Here is a 24180-nt window from a genome sequence, read left to right as displayed (position 1 = left end):
CCTTTAAACATTAGGTTAACTTCTGTTCAGTAGTAAGTAGGACAGAGGGAAGCCTTTCTCCCTCACCCCCCCACCTGTCACCTGGGTGAGAGCATTCACTACGAGGTAGATTCTGGTGAGTCTTAGATTCCCAAATCTGGCCCATGGTTCCTCTTCCAGAAAAATCATGTTTCTGTCAGCATTCCATCCCCATAGCCAAAATTGCCAGGTCTGGGATTTGATTTTACCCTATCAGTAAGAATCAGTAAGTTGACCAGTCACAGTATCATGGCTGCTGACAGAAGACACAAGACTCCTGGGTCAGAGGTCAAGGATTTTATTTAGCATTCTTAACACAGCCTGCAGAATGAACATTAGCATGTTTGTTGCAGTTCCCATTGTCCCTAGATCCACACAGGCAATGCACTGGGCCCGGAGAGATGTCAAGCATGCAATTGAGAAACACAGGGTGAGGAATCCACTTTTACAGCAGGCCTGCTCCCTGTCCTCAAGGTTACTAACTACATACATCCTGAGAAATACCCAGGCAAAACTGTTGTCAGCCCTGTGGTCTTGGCCCACCCAGCAAAGTGTGTAGGTGCAGAAGAGGTGCAACAGAACTGGACAGTCTTGTCTGACAGCTTTTCCAATATTGTGTTTTGTTTGTTCTTTCATGTATTTCTCTTTCATCCTCTCTGTAAGTGGACACCCTGTGCAGGCTAGGCCCTTGGGCAATAGCTGGCTACAAAATGATGTGTAGCCTAATCAAGAATGTTTTCAAATTATAGTTTCAAAAACTGAAGAAGGATAAGTCCTTTAAAAGTGTGCCCACCACTCAGTATGTCAGCCACCTGTCAGTCCTAAGTGGGACAGGGAGCTAAAGAAAACTTTTCTGGTCCATCTCTCTTTAAGAATTAGGACTACTGCCAGTTTCTAAAATAAGGACAGTCACATAATAGTCTGGAAACGGACACTTGCATTTTTCTAGAAAGAAATCTATTCTGGTGAGAGGGTGATGACTGACAAGGCAGTAATATACTGTTGCTAAGGAGAAGACCCAATAATTATGCTGATGGTCCAAGGCTGACATAATATAACTCAGCCCAAGTGTAGAGCATGTGACAATTTTTTTTCTTACAGAGTTTTTATTTCAGCCTTAAAAAGACTTCCAAAATTTGTTATTTAGATTCCAAGATTTTACTCTTCAGAGATATACTAACTGTAACTGTTTTAAAATTACAAAGCGAACTTCAGTTAAGTCTCAGCTTTTAATTCATGACAGGTAATAAGCAACAACATTTGAGAACTAAAAGGAGAACAAAAATGAGATCGGTGGCTGCAATAAACAACATCTGAAGAATCATTCAGTAGATGGACATTAGTGATTAAGCTTCAGAGTCACACGATGAAAAACATAAATACATGACTAAGTAGTTATCCCTGGCAGACCCCACAAAGCCTGAAGTTCAGATGCAAAGGGCTGTTTTGGTAACTTAGAGGAGATAGAATAATACAATGATGGTGTTTCTATTCATTTGGCATAAACTCTTTTTCCTGTCCTAAGCAGTTTCACAAAACACCTTAAAATTCTATCTTTTCCTGTGTGTTTCTATTAGAGATTTCAAGGAAAAATCCCAACACTCTTCTCCTGAGAGTGATGAAAATAAAAGCACTGAAGTCACAATGTTTTAACACATTGTCATGCAGTGTTTCAGAGTGTATCTTTGGGGTATAAAATAGTGGGCTAGTGTAAAAAATATTATGCACTAATTAGTTACATGTAAGAACCAAATTAATCCCATTTTTTTGGAGAGAATTTAATTTGAAGAAAATCAGCTTCCTGACTTGGTTAAAACAAAGTCTATAATGTAATGAGACAAAAGTGAAGTAGTTTAAGTAATAAATGTTTAATCAAAGAATTTTACATATTAACAGCATTCATTTGGCCAAACATCTACACGTTTGTAGAATCCTACTGTATATAAAGTGGGAATGTATCAAGTATAGACTATGAAAGTGCAAATAACAAGTCAAGGTTAGAGTAATTTTTTTTTTACATTATAAAATTAACTTGTTTACAAAATAGGCTTTGCCAAACTTTATTTCTGAACTGTAAAGTCAATGACTGTGTTGTTTTTAAAATATGTACCAAGGAAATACAAATTGAATAATGATCATTTTTCATGCTCAGGAGATAGCACAGAAACAAAGGGTACTGCACAAGGCGCAAGGAACCAGAACCCATCACATACACTGTCTTCACACAGAGCACTCTTTCTCACCTTATTGCAGCTTCGCAAGACGCCTCAATGTGATACAAAGACTCTTTCTATTGAAAAGTTACAACTCGGTCTAAAAACTGATTGGTGTTGATATTTTTAATCCAAAATAAATTTGTAAAAAAATCCTTTAATGGACTGTTTCCCTTGAATATACAGTAATACACTGTAGACAAAGTCAATATTTTCCCCAACTAATTTACTGGGGATTGATATCACTGTTTCTGAAGACCGGGGAAATAAAAGCTAATGTGGACCTTTGATATCCATGGCCTAGGAGCGATTCACACACAGTTTATTCTAAGGGAACCCAGGGAATATTAAGTACTCTAATAGAGTGTCCTAGCCATATGAATTCCAAGTACAAGAGTTTCAGAAACAGGTTTTGGAGGAAAAAATAAAAATAAAAACCGTAATCACAACTCACATGGATATCCATACTAATGTAACCTTTTACCCAGCCCAGGACTTGCCTGTACAAACTCAGTACTGAAATTTTGGTATCTGTAGATTTCTGGTAAGAATCTGGCAAAACATTAAATGGAGTGTTGCATATCTATTTTGTTTATGTTACGCTAGTTTTGATAATATGTAAGTAAAACAGCCATTCCAACAGTTTACTCTAGTTTTAATTACACACTGTATCACTGTATCTTAATTACAACTAAGACCAGTATTTTCTTCACAGTAAGACACTGATAACTAGGAAGTTGATTTTTTTTCAACACTAAACAGTAATCACACAGCAAATGAGTATTGTGCAATAGAACAAACACATGTCAGCATTTGCTATTTAGGCAAACAAACCGATTGAACATTTAGTAGTTATATTTACTGTAAAGGCAAGGCCATGGGTGGTTTTATGGAGGTCTTTGCAATTCATAGCATAGTTACTTCAGAAGAGACACTGAAATTTCAATTACTCACTTATTTAACTGGCAACTATCCATTTAGTTAGGCAAAGGCACGGTAACATGTTGCGCAGGATGTTTTATTGAAATTTTTTAATAATTGTGGGATTTACTATAACTCATGAAAACTCCACTTTTTTTCTATTTTATAAAACACCATTAAAAGTAATTGCACCCATTAGTAATTAGAATGCACTGTAAAAGTGTGAAAACAAAGAACTATGATTGCACTTCCAATAAAGTGTCTCTTAAAATACAGCACCGCTGTTGCTAATCAACTGTATTTTAATATTAAAATAAACTGTTTTTAACAGCAGCATTAGGTTTAGTTAACTTAAGCTACAGGCTACATTTATTTAAATGCAGTCTCCATGGCAACAAAAGCCCATTATATTCTGGTACCAAGTGGCACCTTTAACTCCCGAGAAGGCTGAGACTACTCTGGAGCCCTCTAGGACACTGCACACCTAAACGCCTTGTTAGTGCACGAGTCAGTTTGGCACAAGTGGACTGGAAATAGACATGAAAAGAAATCTTTGATTCATGTGAATATTAAAACTACACTGTGGTAGACGTAGCACTAAAGAGATGCCTTGGATACCTCAATTCACACCGCTCAGACAAAAAGGAATAAAGTTATAGAAGAGCACAAAGAGATTGAGGAACAACATGTTATTATATATCTCCAAAATAACTTCTAAAATGAAGAAAACTTTTTTCTTTAAAAGAGGAAAAAACCACCCAAGGATTAGGGAGTAAGCCTTTAATTTAAACATTCAATTTAAGTATCGCTGACTTTAGGCTAAACAGGGACTGCATTTTCTCACAATGTGGAATCTAGCCTATTTATTCCATTTGTGTTTCTCTTACTCTTCTTTTTTGTCAGCACAAAGGGGAAAAGCTATCCAATTAAATACAAAAGAAATTCCCTCTAAGGTAATAATCAGAAATGAAGCTACCATTCAAGGGAACTCCTTCGTATTCAATACTAATGTCAGTGGTTTATAATTGAGTTGGAATTAAGTGGATCAAGTCTCTACAAAGCATACTCCACTAGAATACCATCTGTACCTGTGATTCGTTTAGAGCCCAGAGGTGTGCAGTTCACACTAAATGTACTTGTTCAAGCCAGTCACTTGAGGTCTGAGGTGTTTGGCTTGAAGCATCTGAACCATCCCCATTGTTGGCTGCCTCATTACTACTAATGGCAGCTTGAGATGCTGCTTCCCCAGCCAGAGTATTTTCTTCTAAAGGATTTTCTTCTTCTATTTGGGTTCCTCTACCTTCACTGACCACGGCATCTTCAAACACTGAATCTTCTGGTGGCACCAGCTCCACATCCCTCTTACCTTCTGATTCATCTTTGACACAGGGGAGCTGGGGATCTGCACTGATTTCTGTAACTGCTGGAGGAATCAGGGCGATACTCTGAGGATTCATGTCATGAAACCAAGCCATGATGTTGCCAAGAAGATTGTCATTGATGTTGGCATCCTGGCCAGCTGAGTCAGGGTCACTGGATGAGGGATAGAATTCACTTCTCGCCTCACTGAGAGGGTGTGAACTCAGAGTGTCAGTTGAAAATGGGTCACTTTCTGCTCCTAATCTCATGAGGCTGTCACCAAGTTCCAACAGCTCAGAGCTGCTCAGTGCAGCCCGAGGGCTATCTGTGTTCCTGGGGACTGAGTCTAGTCTGGAAGGTAAAGAGGTGCCTATCGCTCCTAAGGATGCTTCATTATTGAGGAAGTCTCTATTTTCCTCATCAATGGCCAGCCCGGATTCTTGCAATGACAATTGTATTGCAAGAAGTATATTGGGATCATCTTCATCCAAGGAACTCAGAGCCTGAGGCAACAGAAAGTTAAATCACTTTAAAATTTAAAAGGAAAAATTATTTAACCTAATGAAGTTTACCAACTATTCTTTCACCAGATAAATAATACTACCTCTATTTATACAGAATTATTGCTTTATCTACTCAAATCTTAATTTTTTCCTTGTCCATGCTAAAGAGAAAAAAAATTCCTTAAGATAACTCTGACATTTAGGAATCTTTTCGTGTAGTACATCTCTGAAACAAAGATTTTTAATGAAAGGAAGAAAAAGAGCAATAAAGTAAAAATAGGAAGTCAGGCTAAACAGAGAAAGAGCAAAAACAGGAACAATGAGGCTGCCCACAAAGGCTACCTGAAGAGAGTCCTGGTTTTCAGAGCGACTGGCAGGGGTGTAGTCACGCAGGGAAGAGCTGTGCAGCACGCTCATAGATGCGGAACTTACCACAGAGGTACCCGGCCTGCGGCCACTGCCACCATCTGGGATGTCTGTTTCAAAGCAAGTGGAACCAGAGACAATCCAGTCATACAAGACTTCACACATGTTTTTTGCACTTATTTTTTTAATTTTTATGTTAGCAAGCAGGGGAGAGGGGCAGAGGGACAGAGAGGGAGAATCTTAAGCAGACTCCACACTCAGCGCAGAGCCCAATGCGGGGCTCAATCCCACAACCATGGGATCATGAGCCAAAATCAAGAGTCGGAAGCTTGGGGCACCTGGGTGGCTCAGTAGATTCAATGTCCAACTCTTGATCTCTACTCAGATCATGATCTCACAATTTGTGGGTTTGAGCCCCATGGTGGTGGGCTCTGTGCTGACAGGGTGCAGCCTGCTTCAGATTCTGTGTCTTCCCCTCTCTGCCCCTACCAGGTGCATGCCCATGTGCTGTCTCTCTCAAAATATATAAATAAGCTTTAAAAAAAAAAAAAAAAAGTCAGATGCTCAGTGGACTAAGCCATCCTGGCACCCCGACACATCTTTTTATTTTACTCAATAATTTCTCTTTCAGTGCTGGTGAAAACCTGTGTTCACATGTTCACTTAATCTTTCAGAGATTCTCCTCCCTATATGTCTCATCAAAATACATCTAATATTACCACTTCAAACACGATTGCTCTTTACGTTTTTGTTTGCATTACATATGGTTCTATTCATAAATGCAAGTGCTACCACCACTCTTTTTTTCTTTCTTAAGCAATAACAAATAAAGGTATTTTAGTTTTCAAAGTTCTTAAAACTAAAGAATTTTGGAATTACAATAGCCTGAAGAACAAATCTTTAGGTTCATTGATCCTGATTTATTAAATATGATCTGCTGACATAAGAATTTGAAGATTTTCCATTAAGAATTTAACATTTAAAAGTTGATAATCAAAATAATTGATTTCTAGAGGCGCCTGGGTGGCTCAGTCGGTTAAGTATCTGACTTTGGTTCAGGTCATGATCTCACAGTTTATGAGTTCAAGCCCTGCATAGGGCTCTGTGCTGACAGCTCAGAGTCTGGAGCCTGCCTCGGATTCTGTGTCTCCCTCTCTCTCCCTGCCCTGCCCCTGCGCACACACTCCTTCTCTCTCTCTCTCAAAAATAAACATTAAAAAATAAATTTTAAATGATTTATTTCAGAAATTTTCTTTTAAAGAATGTTAACTGGAGAAGTGAAGCTAAGAGGAAAATATTCCATGAACACAGTAACAGTGATCAACAGCTACAATTTATTGAGTGCTCTCTAGGTGTTACTAGTGCTTAATTAAGGGTTTTATACACATTATCTCATTTAATGCTCACAATGAGCCCACAATGTGGCACTGTTTTTATTGCTTTTTAGAATGAGGAGACTAAATCTTAGAGAGGTTAAGTCAACTTGACTGAAGTCTTACACTGATACATAGAGATGGGGTCATGAATGCAGGTTCCAGCTGACTCCACAGCCCATGTTCTTTTTTTTTTTTTCTTTAATGTTTATTTAATTTTGAAAGAGACAGTGAGCGAGCAAGTGCAAGTGGGAGAGAGGCAAAGAGAGAGGGAGACACAGAATCTGAAACAGGCTTCAGGCTCTGAGCTGTCAGTACAGAGCCCAATGCGGTGCACAAACCCACGAGTTGTAAGATCATGATCTGAGCCAAAGTCGGATGCTTAACCAACTGAGCCACCCAGACGCCACTCCACCGCCCATGTTCTTAACCTCTCTGGTTTTATGTATCCTGTGACATTCAAAGCATCTGCATATTGATTATATATCTACACTACAAACTATTTCACAAACATTTAAATTTGCCAGTTTTAAGAATAAATTCAAGAGAACTAAAAAGACTAAAACCGAGCCAACTTAAGAGCTTACCTAAAGTGCTTTCACTCGGCTCATCAGGGTCTGGAGGGTTACTGAGCAGACTGTGCACATCTCCTCGACGGCGTTGTTGTCTGTGCCTCCTCCGATACTGAAATTCAGCATATTCCTGCATAAACCAAAGGTTATAAAATACAGAAGAGCATGCAATTTTTTTAATGCAAATAAAACACACACTTTTTTTCCAGGAAAAAAAAATGTGTGATTTTATATACATATAAAGTCACTTGGCATTAACGAAAGAAACTTCAGGTTTTGCCATGCCAAGGAAACAGAAAAGGTAAAATGGAAAAAGAAAAATTTTAAATAGTCATTACAACTGCCTGGATAAATTGGGAATACTTGCAAGCTCCAATGCCAGGGCAGAACTGAGCCTTTTTCATATGCCTGGGTCTTGTTACATAATGTTTAACACCATAACGATTTTGCTAATATACGTTAGGCTTTTATTAATATAAGCTAGGCTCTTGGAGGTCTGGTTTTTAAAAAGTGACTGTGATATATGCAACAGAAAGGGAAAAAAAAGAGTGTACACTACCAATTGCTTATCAGACTATGAGATTTTGTATTCCTTGGGACTACAACATATCATACAAGTTAAATGATTAAAAGAAAAATGTGAAATTAGCTTTAAAATAAGATGTTACTTGGCTTCCTTCCTATATTAGTTAATATGTGGGGCTATCTACAACACAGGCAGAGGGCATATGGGAAGGATGAAGGTATGGGTGGAGGCAGAACCTGGGACCACCTGCTATTACCTGGGTATACACATACTTTTCCAGGTTTTAGTGACGGAAGAGATTAGAAGAGAGGCCAGTCAGTGTGCATGACACTAGCACAGATAGGCTGATTTTGAGAATCATTATAGAATCTTTCAGTGATAAACACAAATATACTCAGGTTTATGATCACCCTGGTTACCCTAGGATATTCAATATGTTTATGTTGTGAAAGTACTAGAATAAAAACAAAGACAAGTTTTTACATCATAAATAATACTTTCACATCACACTACTCTGGTTAAATTTATTTAAACTCCATTTATGTAAACAAGCAGTTGGAGTCCAATATGAAATGGGAGGCATCCTACCAGGTTAGAAACCAAGAAAGATCCTACAGGTTCTCAGAGGGATTATTTAGGTTCTTTAAAATTTACTGCTGAGCTGTGGTATGAGTTCTTCCTTTGCTGGAGGCCCATGATCCCAAACTGGATAACTATTATGTGTCATCATGGTTCACTAGACCACTGAGGAACACTGCATTTCTTAGCCAAAGATGGCATGAAAATTTTATTTCAGTTCAAGGTTTATATTTAAGGACAATTTGCTTCCTTTGTACACTTGAATACAGTACAAAAAGTTATTCTGAATTAATAGTAAACTATTAGTTTGGTTACTATTACTATTACTATTAGTTAGTAATAGTAAACTATTACTAACCACATAATACACATATTTCCAATTTAAGAAAACTAAAATTTGGGTTAAAAACAACCATAAAAGAGGGGTGCCTGGGTGGCTCAGTCGGTTAAGCATCGACTTCGGCTCAGGTCATGATCTCACAGTTCGTGGGTTGGAGCCCCGTGTCAGGCTCTGTGCTGTCAGCTCAGAGCCCGGAGCCTGCTTCAGATTCTGTGTGTCCCTCTCTCTCAAAAATAAATAAAACATGAAAAAAAATTTTTTAAAAACAACCATAAAAGAAAATTGTTATAATTACTCTGATGGTAAACCCAATAGCATTCTCTCATGATGCAATAGGCTTAAAAAAACTGATCTCATAAAATTAAACCTATCTGAAAATTTCTAAGAATTCCTAGATTTTTATGTAAGCATATGAAAAAGCTTTAGTTGTGGTACTCCAAAAGGTTGAAGAGTGTTAAGGTTACAGACAAGACTGAGAAATTTTAAGATTTATAGGAGAAAAAGCTGCTAGGAGCTTTTTGTTGAGCACTAATTTATTGAGCACCAAATTTATCAGTGACTTAAAGAGATGCTTTAATCCTTCTAGAACTTCCATGGGGTAGATGCTGTCATCCATATTTTACAGATGAGAAATTAAGGAAGAATGGGGAGCCTAAAGTGTAATAAGTTCCAGAGCTAGACCTTGAATTCAGGTGTCCCTCAGACTTTGACACTATGCTCTTTCCTCTGGGCTCCACTGCCTTTAAAGTGGTACAAAATACTTATGATTGTCACTGACTCAATTTAATTAAAAAAGGAGAAAGATGGAATTAACTTGACTGAAAAAATATAAATTCAACCTAAAAGTCTATTGAAGTTTGGTAACACTAATTTTTTTTTTCCAAAGTATATATGAAGGCAAAGAGTTAATTTTTAAAGATATTATTTTGGCAGTTACTTGATAGTCAGAATTTTAGAGTTTCACACTGTAGAGTAATTCTTTAGACTTGCAATAAGGTTTACATAAAAGGTTGGTGTTTCAATGTGTCAAAGACTTTAAAGAAAAATAAAAGTAGTTAAAAAATTCTTATAATACTTATGAACACATAAAAATAAATTTAAGAAGGAAATATTACTTATACTTTCATAATTCTCAATCTCTGGAGAACAAGAGCTCGATAATTTTATTCATAAATATTCACATGTGAGGTAGCAAGCTTTCCTGTTTTTTACAAAATGAATCTGTGTCAGTCACATTAGTAGGTGTCAATATTCAAGGACAAATATTTAGGATTCCTAAAGTTACTGTCAGAGCTAGAAGCTACAAGAGATGTGTACATGACTATGAGTACACTGGTAAAGGTTTTATTTTTGCTCAAATAAAGCTAAGTTGTTTTCTACCTTGAAATACTGAAATCTTTAGTACTCTTTTTTTCATAACTGAAGCTTGTTTTTCATGCTTTTAGGTAGAAATTTTCCATAACATCCTCAAAGGTGTAATAGAATAATAAGCATAGCATAGAAAAAGGTTCATAATTTATTTTATAACAGTTTCAGTAATATATTAAAGTCTTTATGCAATTTAAGTGAATTAAAAATTTTCCACATCAGAGCTCAAAGCACAAATTGTTTTCTCAAGTCAGTATTTTCTTAGATATATCTACCAATACAACAGGCCACAAGGTGATTGCAAGTATCCTCAGTAGCTGAAAAGACAAAGTATCTGTTTTAAATAATCCACAGTCATTTCTAGATAATTTCATTCTCCTTCAGTTGAAGACAACAAATGGGCTATAAATTATAAAGTTTCACTGTTTGTCCTGCTCCCTTCTAAGAACTAAGTTAAAAGGTTATTGTAACATAAACACCAGACAGTATACTGTTTTAGAGAATAAGGAAGGAGAGACAGAAGTAGAGATAACTGCTAAAACCATTTAAAATCAGACTCAACAGGAACAGTGGCAATTTAAATCTCAGAAAATAGCAATGTGATTAAGATTTTCACTCTATCTTATTTGTGGGAATTGCTACTTGTAGTGTTAGTATTTTAGACTGCATTTTATTTATTTACTTTTAAAGATTTTATTTTTAGGCAATATCTACACTCAACGCAGGGCTTGAACTCATGACCCCGAGACCAAGAACTAATAAAGTTCTTGGTGACTGAGCCAGTCAGGCACCCCCTAGACTATTTGTATCTTAAAATTTATCAATAACAACTAAAAAAAAAAAAAAAAAAAAAAATCAAGACAAAAAAAAACCAAGAAGAGGGTGAAAATCTTAAAGAGCAGAAAGCAATTAAGCAAAGCATTTTTTCTGCATAAACATTATTAATGTCAAGTTTCCACCTTCGAAACTGATTTATAAATCAATTCAATCAGGTTGCTGCAGTAACTTAAAAAAATAGACTGTGTAGGTTTTTCATAGATTCAGACTGAAACAAGATTATGACAAAAAATGCATTTCTAATAAATAAAATTTATACTCATTAACCAATTTGAAAATACACTCCAAAATATATGCTATATGTTAGCCTTAATTGTGACTGTTCAGTAATTACAAATAATAAAAAGGGGGATGCATTTCACAATGTGATGATAATCCAATACCACAAATGGCTAAATGCAGGCTCTGCTGAGGCATTTTTATTATATAAGAAAGAGAAAACATTGCCAACGATCTCAGTAGGATTTAGAATAGATAAGGGTGGAAATGCAAGCAAGATATCACTAAGGAAAAATATAATTAAAAAACGAAACAAAACCCCCCGCAAAACAATTACCTCAGGTGATGCAAATCCTAAATATTCCCAATCCCATGTTCCACCAGCAAAGCTACAAAGAAATTGGACATACCATTTGATTTATTATCAGCACTACAAAGTATGAACAATCAGACCCTTGCCCATTGAACATTATTTTTAATTCCTCTGCTTGCAACTTGCTTAACCAAAGTACACCAACTACTGAATATAATTAAAATGATCTTTCAATTATTTCTTTCAAATTCTAATTGTGTAAAATAGTATAAAAATAAAAATCATCATGTTATAACAGTATTTTATGATTGCTTCTATTTTTATGTGTTTATGTAAAAATAGGGTCAAAGGGATTTCTAATGAGTATAATTGTTATGAATAAGAAAACATGCTTTAATTTATAGTGGCAGAAATAGTGTAAGTATCTGAAACAACCAAAACTCAGCTGTTCTTTATTGGATGAATATGAATCACTTAAATTATTAATATGAGATTTCTAATTTCTTTATAAGCTCTTACATAAAAATATAAATATAACAAGTTGGCAAGGCTTTCACCTTTGACACTGTAAGGTGTTTATGACTATCATATCACTACATACATTACATATTTGAAGTGATGCATTAGAATACTCTGAATTATGAGTTCAATGAAGTGTAAAATTAACCTAATTTATTCCAAGAAACTACACAATGACAAAAAATGAAAAAAAACAGAAATAGTTCTGTGGGTGAAAATCACCAAAAAGAAGTTAACATGCTTTTATCAGCTATCCATATTTAAGTATAAGTAACTTCCAGGAATATAAACCCTAGTTAGATAAAAAATAAACCTGGTGGCATTTGTGGCTGGGGCTAGGATAATTTCCACAGTGTGCATCTTTTTTACCTGCGCCTTGGAGCTTCTGGTGAGTCTGCAGGAGCAACTCCCCGAGCCACAGATGCCAGGAATTCTTGTCTCTTCTGCTGTACAAGGCATGCTGCCTTGATGATCTTGTGGCGGGGTGTACGAAGGTAAGGCCTATTGACTTTTTGGGCAAGGTCTTCAGTGACCATTTCTAGGTCTGTCTATGGTTAAGAGAGAAAAAAGAAGGATTATAGGCCGAGTACGTTAGTCAATTGCAAATCCATGGTCTATCTGGTTTCTCAGTTAAATCTAAGTCTTTTGAAGTCAGAAATTAATCCAAATTATAAAATAACTTCCTATTTGACACATACTTCTTTTTTACAAATTTCACAAAAATAGCACTCATTTGATAGACATTTATAACAATGTAGAAATGGTATGGATTACAAAGACATAGTATACCAGCTGTCTACAGGAAATTTATCATTTGTCTATGTGAAAAAAAAAGAGTAAATTTCAAGGCACTACACATGCAAACACATGACTGCGTAGTGTAGATGCAGACCAAATGTAAATGCTGAAGGAATCTGAGGCAAGGCAAGACCCCTGTGATCTGGGGTTAGGTCTGAAAGGCTTCATGGAGAAAATTAATATTAAGTTTTTAAAAGAAATGTAGGATATACGTTAGTAGAGAGCAGTTCAAAGGGGTGACATGAAAATTGTAGCAAGAGAAGAAAGTTTGGTGGATTAAAAAAAAAGAATGTACAATGAAGTTGGTTAGCCACAGTGATGTCACTTGGCTTAGGTGTTTTTGTTTTTAAATGCTGTAACTTTTTCAATTGGACTTTTAATATAAACTGGTAAATAGCAACTTTCCCATCTAGTATGTAATATGGTTTCATCTTTGAAGATAAAATTTCTAATTACATAATCAGAATTAGGCCATATTTCAACATCAGCCAGTGTAAAACAAACAAATAAATGTGGCAGGAAATGTTTGCTCAGTCAATAGCTCAGAATTGACTCAGATCTTACAGTGGCAAATTTAAATATAAAAAAATTTCAGTTTATTACTGGTTAACTTTTCCTTTATTTAAAAACCATTCTAAAAATGAAAACAAAATTGTTAACTGGTCACACCCAAATAAGATAAAACTTAGTTATGTGGTTGAAAAAGGACAAAATCTGTTTTTTTTATAATAACTGCATTTAAATTTAATTTTAAAAAGATATCTTACTTGCATGAGTTCAAAAATTTCTTTCTTTGTGCTTTTAGGTTCTAAGAAAAATCCATATGGATAAGAACACTTGAGAATGCGTCGAGTTTTTAAGAGCACATGAACTGCATCTTCAATGAAAGTGGTATCTGGACAGCCTCCTTCAGCTATAAAGTAAATCAGGCACAGTGAAAAAAAACTGTTTTGCAAATATGCTGTTATACTATTAAATGACTGAGTTTTCTTAAAAAAACACTCACAACAAAGGATCTCTGGGAAGAAACTGAAGTAGCTGTATGATAGTAATAATTTGGATGACTAAAAACCTACACAAAACATTCATGTGTGGCTTGTATACATTTATAAATGAAGCACACACTGCAGCTACCTAGGAGCACTAATGGCAATCATGAAGGAATGTGTACACCAAGTCTGGATTCTGTTCTTACCCTGTTGGTTAAACAAATCTAGCTTTAGGTCAACTCCTCTTCACTATGTTTTTCAGGTTATCTTTACTGAAACTTTGCTGATTAAGAGATAGGGGCACCTGGGTGGTTCAGTCAGTTCAGCGTCTGACTTCTGTTCAGGTCATGATCTCACAGTTCACGAGTTCGAGCCCTGTGTTGGGCTCTGTGCAGACAACTCAGAGCCTGGAACCTGATTTGGGTTCTGTGTCTCTCTCTCTCTTTGCCCCTCTCCCGCTCATACTCTGTCTCTGTCTCTCTCTCTCTCAGAAATAAATAAAACATTAAAAAATTAAAAAAGAGTTAAAAACAAAGGCGGGTGGTGTCTGGCTGGCTCAATCCAAACAGCATAAGACTCTTGATCTTGGGGTCATGAGTTTGAACCCCACATTAGGTGTACAGATTACTAATAGAAATAAACTAAAAAAAAAAAAAGGAATTAAATGCCCTGGTAAGTTGTTTGCTAGGAAAAAAAAAATAGCCTAATTATGATTATGCTTCTGCAAAAAAAACATTGTAAGAAAAAGATATTATGGAGGGACAACTAGAAAACTAATGCTAGTAAATAAAATATATCAAGGAGAGAAAGAAAGGGAGGAAGACTGAGGAAAATAGGAGATGAAACTGCCTTAATACTGAGACTATTCCTTTTCCAAGTATCATTATAACATTCTAGCTTTCTCCTTTAACTGCAAATAAAGGGAAACTAAGCAGTAGAATCTAGATTCATAAGTACTTTTGAAAATAAGATTATTCTGCATGCTCGTGGAAAGAAATTACATGTGTACGTACACACACTGATATATACAGACTATTCCAAAATACCTACCCTATAAGAGGGATCTGAACTAAGATGTAAAAAAGGAAAAACAAAACAAAACAAACACCATCCCCCACTATGACATGTGTGAGAAGTATGTGAAGGTTTGTTTCTTAAACCTTTCCAATTCTTACATCATTTAATGTATCTTATTATGTTGTCTAGAACCACCAGAAGGTTCAATATAAGCAGTAATTCACACCTACAGATATTTACTAAATGTTTGCTATGTGTCAGGCATTGTTGTAAGTATTAGGGACAGCCTGAAAGAGACAAAAATCCTTGTTTGAAGAAATGTAAAATGTGTGAGGGTTTTGTCCTTTCAATTTTCACTGTGGACAGTACCTCAAGAGTTTGATAATGGCAATATAGTTACATCATTACCAAAGTCTAAAAACTAGTAATTAACAAGGAGACAAAGCTGCTATTGATACTTTTTCTCCTACTCTAATTTATTTAATTTATGCTTACTATCTTAATTAGGGAATTACCCTCATAAAAAGGGGCTTTTTATAAACTAGAGCAAATACAATTACAATTGCATTTTTAGGCTGAAAACCTTTTATATATGTTATGATTATTTTAAAAATGTGACTTTTTAAAACAAATATGGTAGAACTTACGCTCTGTGTGCTCATTGTGAGATATTATATTTTAATGATGCAAACAATTCTTAATCCAATTTAGGAATTTTTTTGGATTTCCATCTTAGGATCTGTAAGTCAGTCCTATCACATCTTTGCTTTTAGACTCAATGTGCATTATTTATCAGTGAGATGATTTCTCTCAAAATTGTACTTGACTTCCATCCCATTAGGCACTCTGCTAAATTTTCTCAAGAAACTTTGGGACTTCAGTCACACTACAGTTGGGGGGGGGGCATGTGACTCTTGCTCTTTTGACTATATCAGGGATGCTTTTTAGGCCCTTTTAGGGCCCATCCACTGTTTCTGATATTGTAGAACATTAGCAGTGGTGCAGAGGAAGCAAAACTATGATGTATGTTTATCTGCTAATAGCACAGACTACATTAAGAGGAGCATATGAGGTAGTCTGGGTAGAAAATCTAATTACAGGGGACTCAGCTGCTGAGATGCACTCTGGGCTTCAGAGAACTTTAAGCAGTACCAGAATGAGCTAATGGAGATCATGTTTTCCTTGAAGGGCCTTAACCTCCTACCAATTAAGTGACTTAAGCATGGAAAAGGCTATTTTATATTAATTATCACACATACCACTTATAACTTACTTTCTTTGAGAGCTCTACTCAATTGCTCCATCTTTTCTTTGGCTGTTTTAAGAAGGCGTTGTTCTAACTAAAGGAATAGAAATACATAATTTATATAATTTTATTTATTTACAACAGTATAATTCAGAGCATTTGAAATGATTTGGGACATACCTGATAGCTATGCTCATGGTTTTTAAATCTTGTATAATAGTGCATAAATCTGTCAAGTTCCTGAAATCGTTTGTGTTTTTTCTCAGCCTAGGAAACAAAAGTCCATAAATGACTTTTATAAATAAAATACTAGCTATTAAGATGGGGGACTTTTGTCACTTAAAATTTTTATTAGTAATAGGTAATTGTGCATACCGATCTGCTGATTATTTTGAGAGAAAAAAAAAAAAACAGTACATTTTTAAGGCTACCAGAACAAAGTCTTGCATTTGTATTCTCTGTGATAAGCCATTGAATCTATGATCCCAGAATGTAAGGCAAAGATGCCTCTCGAGACCTTCATTTATCAGATCTTCGATGTTTTACTACGTTGCTTGTTGCTATGGGCTGAATTGTCTCCCCCAAAATTCATGTTGAAGCCTTAACCCCCAATGTGACTGACTGGATTTGAAGACAGGGCCTATGTATGAGGTGATCATTAGGGTGGGGCTTTAATCCAGTAGAATTAGTGCTCTAATAAGAAAAGAAAGAGACACCAGAGGTTTCTCTCTCTCCATACCACGTGAGGACATAGCAGAAAGAGAGCCAGCCCTCTGCAAGCCAGGAAGAGAGTCAACTACCAGAAATCGAATTGGCAGGAATCTTGATCTAGGCTCCAGAACTGTGAGAAATACCTTTCTGTTATTTAAGCCACTCACTTTATGGTATTTTGTTATGGCAGCCAAGCAAAGAGATTTATTATATGCTATAACATAATACTGTATTGTTGACATTATGCTAAAACTGTTAAGTCATTACAGAGACAGGGATATCTGAGACTTATCTCTACCAATATGTAAAAAAAAGGAATATTAAAAAAAAAAAGCTCTCAAGTTGATAGACCTATTGTGTTTAAATTAAAGGCTACTATAAAGGCCTCATTATAACAAAGATAGGAAAAGAAGAAATGCAAAATACTTGCAATGGTATTAAGTGGCTTAGCCAGAGGCCTTAATTTAAACAGTTGTTTACCTCCACAGTCATTTCCTTGGATTGCTCCTCCACATGTTGAATGACTTCATAGCGAGTACATCTGTAATAACCTCCTGTGGAAGAACTATGTTTTTTCCATTCTTCTAGGCAAATCCAGCAAAAGTCATACTTGCACTTCAAAAGAAAACATATATGCAAACATCAACCTGTGTTAAGATGCAAATTGTTTTCTGATTTCTAGTCAACCACTTTGTAGAGATTAAACAATTCTGCCTCTGTGACCAGGAATAATTCATAAAGACATGCCATCTTTTTCAATGTGTCCTCTGGGAACCTCATCTGCACTATGAAAGATGTGGGGGTAGTTCAAAATTACTGCTGATGAGGATAAATGAAAAAGTAAATCATAATATTATGTAGTATCAAGGAATCTTTAAAAATAACAATAGGAGGGGTGCCTGGATGGGTCAGTAGGTTAAGTGTCTGACTTTGGCTCAGGTCATGAACTCGCTTTCATGAGTTCGAGCCCCACGTCGGGTTCTGTGCTGACAGATCAGAGCCTGGAGCCTGCTTCGGATTCTGTGTCTCCTTCTCTGTCTGACCCTCCCCTGCTTGTGCGTGCTCTCTCTCTCAAAAATAAAGATTTTAAAAAATTAAAAAAATATATCAATAGGATATTCTTTCCCAGTGATAAAGACAGATACAATGTTTAATATTTGATTTTTCCAGTGCATGGTAGTCTTACTTTGGTCTCTGAAGCTTCACCAGTCTTCATCAGAAGTTGTTCTGATGACTTTGACAAATTGGTTTTGAAACCAGAAACAAGTTTGAAAGGTTTCTAAGTAGGAGGACTGATATAAAACCTGTTTCTCATTTTTAAGAAAATTTCACTTTCTTAATTACCAAAATTAGCAGATAATGCCAAAAATATGAGAATCCCAGTATGAAAATACATCCTTTTTAAATGCTTACAGATTGGGGGTCAGAAAGATCTTCTCATTTGAAGTCTGTTTTCTTCTGGCACTTTTTTTTTTTTTAAACAGTTAAATATTGGAGCTGTTCAGAATTTATCTGGGTATACTGTATACAGTATGGATTCAACTTTCTTTTCCACACAGCTACCCAGTTATTTCAATTCTATTTACTGAACAGTTCATGTTTCTCCACTGATTGGAGATCCTCCTTTATGTAATATATACTAAATTCCCACATATCTGTGTCTATTTTCTGGGCTTTCTATTATGTTTCTAGATTAATCTCTAGATTCATGTTCCACCACCATGATGTTTTAATTATTGAGCTTTTACAACAGGCTTAGTATCTGACAAGGCTAGTTCCTCCTTAATGTTATTTTTCAGAGTTCTCCTAGCTGTTCTTGCTTTGTTTCTCCATGTGAACTTTTGAATTAGCTTATCTAGATACAGAAACAAAACCTGCTGGTATTTTTGTTTGGAATTTTTCTATCCAACAACCTTTCCAATTATCTTTTGTGTCCTACACAAAAGGGGGTCTTAAGGTTTTCTTCATATAAGTTTTGTGTATTTCTTAAGTTTCTTTCTAGATAAATGAGGTTTTCCTTTTTAGTTTATATTCTATTTGGATGTTTTTGGTACACATGAAGGTTATTGCTTTCTGCATATTAATTTTCTACTCTAATTTACTGAATTTTGTTAGTAGTTTTTAAATTGATTCTTGTGGGTTTTCTGCAATCTGCAAAAAAAATTTTTTTTATCACTTCATTTCTAATTTTTACATCTCTGATTTCTTCCTATTGTCTAAATATGTTGACTGGTATCACCAGTCCAAGTTAATACTATTTGAACAGCTCCTTATCTTGTTCTTGATTTTAGTTAGAGTACCTCTAGTATTTCCCATTAAATATCATGCTAACTTTTGGACTGAAGTAGATTTATTTTTATCACATTAAGGAAGAGTCCATCTATACCTATTTCTTTGAGTGTCTTAATAAAGAATGGTTGTTGATTTTTTTGTCAAATGCCCTTTTGGTACCTATAGAACATATATATGGTTTTTCTCTTTGGATCTACTAATAAGACAAGGTATAGCAATTGCTCTTAAAAAGCAATAGCTTAGAAAAATTTTTTTTGGATGTTTATTTATTTTTGAAGGAGAGAAAGACAGAGCTTGAGGGGAGGGGCAGAGAGAGAGGGAGACACAGAATCAGAAGCAGGCTCCAGGCTCCAAGCTGTCAGTACAGAGCCCGAGGTGGGTCTCAAACCCGTAAACCATGACCTGAGCCGAAGTTGGAGGCACAACCGACTGAGCCACCCAGGTGCCCATCATTTTATTTTTTAATGTTTGTTTATTTTTGAGAGAGAGAAACAAAGTACGAGTGGGGGAGGGGCAGAGAGAGGGAGACACAGAATTGAAGCAGGCTCCAGGCTCTGAGCTGTCAGCACAGAGCCTGACACGGGGCTGGAACTCACCCACCGTGAGATCATGACCCGAGCCAAGGTCAGACGCTTAACTAACTGGGCCACCCAGGCACCCCCAGAAATAGCTTTTTAAATACCGAACCATTCTTGTATTCCAGAAATAAACCCCATGTGGTCAATTACTTCTTTTTTTATAAAACAAAATTTTCTAATTGAGATATAGTTAACAATTATATTAATGTTTTCTGCTGGATTATATTTGCTAAGATTCCCCCCCTCTAATATCTTATTTAGGATTTATGCATTATTGTTCATAAGTAAGACTGATCTATAACTTTCTTTTAATATTTATAATCTTGTCAAGTGTTGATATCAAGGTTCTCACTTTATAGTAATTTGAAAGTTTTCATTTTTTAAAAATGTTTATTTTTGAGAAAGAGAGAGACAGTGTGTGAGTGGGGAAGGGGCAGAGAGAGAGAGGGAGCCACAGAATCTGAAGCAGGCTCCAGGCTTCAGCTGTAAGCACAGAGCACGACACAGGGCTGGAACCCACTAACAGTGAGATCCTGTGCGACCTGAGCCAAAGTCAGATGCTTAACTGAGCCACCCAGGCGCCCCTCATTTTTTTTTTTTTTAAACAACTCCCAGAAATAGTTTAAGTCACAATAGAATTGCCTGTTCTTTAAAGGTTTGATAAAATTCTATTGTGAAACTGTTAGGGCCTATTGCTTTAAAGGGGGGAGATTGCTGAAAAACTTTCTGTCTTCTATGGAAATAAGTTTGTTTGGGTATTTCTTCTAGGATCAGTTTTAATAAATTATACTTTCTTAGAAAATCAATCCATTCCACTCCAGGGCGCCTGGATGGCTCAGTTGGTTAAGTGTCCGACTTTGGCTCAGGTCATGATCTTGCAGTTTGTGAGGTCAAGGCCCACATTGGGCTCTGTGCTGACAGCTCATACCCTGAAGCCTGCTTCCGATTCTGTGTCTCCCTCTCTCTATGTCCCTGCTCTGCTCACGCTGTCTTTCAAAAGTAAAAATAAACATTAAAAAAAAAAACAACAAAACAATCCATCCAAATTCAAGTTTGCTTTATTTATTGATTAGTCCCTTTAATTCTTATACCATGTTTTTGAACTCCCTTATCTTCATTTTTTTCTTATGTAAGCTTAATGGTTTATCTTATCTTTTTTTTTTTTTAATTTTTTTTTTTTCAACGTTTATCTATTTTTGGGACAGAGAGAGACAGAGCATGAACGGGCGAGGGGCAGAGAGAGAGGGAGACACAGAGTCGGAAACAGGCTCCAGGCTCTGAGCCATCAGCCCAGAGCCCGACGCGGGGCTCGAACTCACGGACCATGAGATCGTGACCTGGCTGAAGTCGGACGCTTAACCAACTGCGCCACCCAGGCGCCCCTGGTTTATCTTATCTTAAAAAAAAACAAAATATTTTTTGGATTTATTAGTTGTATTGTTTTTCAGTTTTTAAGTCACTGATTTCTGCTTAAAAAAAATCCTTCCTCCTGGTAGTCTCCAAGTTTATTGTTTTTCTAATTTTTAAAGTCATATGCTTAAATCATTCCTTATTTTGTATTGCTTTAATAAGGCTAGGGGACATTTCTGAGCAGTGCTTTAGATATTGGTACTCAGGTTCTGATAAAGTAATATTTTCATTATCCTAGTTTTCTATATATGCTTTAATTCCCACTTTTACATCCTTTTTTTTTTTTTACTCAGGAGTTGAGAGATTTAAATTTTCCAAATGGAAAGGCCTTTTGTTTTTTGTTTTTTTTTTAAATTTTTTTTTTTTCAACGTTTATTTATTTTTGGGACAGAGAGAGACAGAGCATGAACGGGCGAGGGGCAGAGAGAGAGGGAGACACAGAATCGGAAACAGGCTCCAGGCTCTGAGCCATCAGCCCAGAGCCCGACGCGGGGCTCGAACTCACGGACCGCGAGATCGTGACCTGGCTGAAGTCGGACGCTTAACCGACTGCGCCACCCAGGCGCCCCTGGAAAGGCCTTTTGTACCTTTATTACTAATTTCTTTTTTTTTCCTTTTTTAAATTAACTTTTAAAAAATATTTTTTTAAATTTACATCCAAATTAGCATATAGTACAACAATGATTTCAGGACTAGATTCTCTAGTGCCCCTTACCCATTTAGCCCATCCCCCTCCCACAACCTCTCCAGTAACCCTCAGTTTGTTCTCCATATTTCTGAGTCTCTTCTGTTTTGTCTCCCTCCCTGTTTTTATATGATTTTTGTTTCCCTTCCCTTATGTTCATCTGTTTTGTCTCTTAAAGTCCTCATATAAGTGAAGTCATATGATTTTTGTCTTTCTGTGACTAATTTCACTCAGCATAATACCCTCCAGTTCCATCCACATAGTTGCAAATGGCAAGATTTCATTCTTTTTGATTGCTGAGTAATACTCCATTGTAGAGATATATATATACCACATCTTCTTTATCCATTCATCCATCAATGCACATTTGGGCTCTTCCCATACTGTGGCTATTGTTGACAGTGCTGTTATAAACATTGGGGTGCATGGGCCCCTTCAAACAGCATACCTGTATCCCTTGGATAAATGCCTAGTAGTGCAATTGCTGGGTCGTAGAGTAGTTCTACTTTCAGTTTTTTGAGGAACCTCCATACTGTTTTCCAGAGTGGCTGCACCAACTTGCATTCCCACCTTTATTACTAATTTCTATTTCATTCCATTATGATAAGAGAATGCTGCTATTACTATTTCTATTTTCTGCAGTATTACTGAGATTTTCTTTGATGAACAATGGTCAATGTTTTTGCTAATGCTCTATGGATACTTGCAAAGATGGTGTAATCCATATTTTCAGGATATAGAGTTTGAATATACAGCAATCAGATATACCTTAGTAATTATGTTAAATCTTCTGTATCTTTACTAATTTTTTCTTTACCTGATAGGTCATGAACACAGAAATGAATTAAAGTCTCTGTATTCATCTAGCTCTTCACTAACATGCATTTACACAATAAATTGTGGATATCAAGGTTCTGAGAGTATGCAGGTTTTGTTGTTTGCTATTAGCAAACTCTGTGCCTAATTTGATACAAGTACCCTTTAGTACAGCTTTACTGATATCTCCAAATTAGTGGCAAAACTTTCTACAAAATAGCCAAATTTCATATTCTATTAGAAAAAGAATACAGAACTTAAATAACTTTTATTTTTTAGTTGCAGCATATAGTTTTACAGACTCAGTTGAAGAAAATTACTGTAAGTGATTTAAAATGTGTGAGAATGCAAAACTTAAATAGTCTCCTAAACATTATCTAAAAGGAAATGAATAAAAGTGGGTTTTTTCCTGAAATATACAAAACTATTTTTATAAGGCTAAATTTGTTATTCTTCTGTTTTTTTAAAAAATTTTTTTAATGTTTATTTTTGAGATAGAGGCAGAGTGTGAGTGGGGAGGGGCATAGAGAGGAGAAACAAAATATGAAGCAGGCTTCAGGCTCTGTGTTGTCAGCACAGAGCCCGATGTGGGTCTCGAACCCACAAATGGTGAGATCATGACCTGAGCCGAAGTCGGATGCTTAACTGACTGAGCCACCCAGGCGCCCCACTATTCTTCTAAGATGTTTAACAGTTTGATTCCAGAAAGTAAAAACTGTGTATTGTGTCACAACACTGTGACATTAATAAAAGTAGATTATGACTTAGTCATTATATTACAGCATGGATTCAATTACACATGATCTGTTGTTCCACCTTCACATTTAAAAAGAAAATTCTAAAAGTATAAAATTTTTCTGTAGCAAGGTTATTACTTTCTAGATGTCTTTCTTCTTCTGTGTCCTAAGAATTATTTGTTAGTTTCTTTTGTTCAATGCAAATACTTCCGATGGTATATCAGACAAGACTATTACATTTACATAGTGTGCAAGTAAATGTTTCTTTTAAATGCAACAGAAGCTTAAGCAAAAAGCTGTTTAAGATAAAAAATCTTAAATCATTAGCCTGATGAATTCATGAAAATATTCACTCAATACGTATTTATCAACTACTTACTACTGGTAGGTGTTTGAAGGAAATAAAGGTAATTATCGGATCTTGCCTCTTTACTGACTATTAGTAGCCCAACTGCTGATTTTTTATGGTCAACCTGTATTTCTTTACACATCTATATAGTCTGTATCAGATTTTCTTTTTTTTTTTTTTTGTATCAGATTTTCTAAGAAAAAACTAATAATGGATATTGGAGAGAAGACCACAAATAAAATACTTTTGGCCTGACCAGCTGAACTAATAATAAGCACCTCTGAGCATTTTGCTCAGAACACTGTACTACATTTTTTTCTTCTTCCTTCTTAGGAAATCATTACTGTCTCACTAAGACAACTAATTTATATTAATTTTATAGTACTAATTAGCTTATAAAAATGATCTGGTAACTGCTATCATTTTTTATGTAATAATGATAATGATCATTAGCTTTAATATTAAAGCTCAAGTCATACTGGGGCTCTTGGGTGACTCAGTTGGTTAAGCGCTGGACTCTTGATTT

General features: G+C 35.8%; 1 protein-coding gene across 4 annotated transcripts in view; it reads right to left on the bottom strand.

Moving 5' to 3' along the window:
- Positions 1–1867: 1867 nt before the first annotated feature.
- The window catches only part of ANKIB1 (ankyrin repeat and IBR domain containing 1), a 148672-nt gene continuing 126359 nt past the window's right edge, over positions 1868–24180 (bottom strand). For 2 of the 4 annotated variants that reach the window (XM_030307942.1, XM_032592399.1), the window contains exons 12-20: positions 17268–17402; positions 16257–16343; positions 16104–16170; positions 13592–13737; positions 12396–12574; positions 11532–11583; positions 7341–7455; positions 5357–5490; positions 1868–5014 (exon numbers count right to left, since the gene is read on the bottom strand). In XM_030307942.1, coding sequence (XP_030163802.1) covers positions 4274–5014; positions 5357–5490; positions 7341–7455; positions 11532–11583; positions 12396–12574; positions 13592–13737; positions 16104–16170; positions 16257–16343; positions 17268–17402 — 1656 coding nt within the window. In that variant the 3' untranslated portion in view covers positions 1868–4273. The remainder of the gene's footprint in view (positions 5015–5356; positions 5491–7340; positions 7456–11531; positions 11584–12395; positions 12575–13591; positions 13738–16103; positions 16171–16256; positions 16344–17267; positions 17403–24180) is intronic. The other 2 variants (XM_030307944.1, XM_030307945.1) reach the window with 2 other exon arrangements.

This window comes from Lynx canadensis, chromosome A2, assembly GCF_007474595.2.
Source record: "Lynx canadensis isolate LIC74 chromosome A2, mLynCan4.pri.v2, whole genome shotgun sequence".
NCBI lineage: Eukaryota > Metazoa > Chordata > Mammalia > Carnivora > Felidae > Lynx > Lynx canadensis.
The sequence above is the reverse complement of the archived record's forward strand: the minus strand, read 5'-3'. Positions and strand labels throughout refer to the sequence as shown.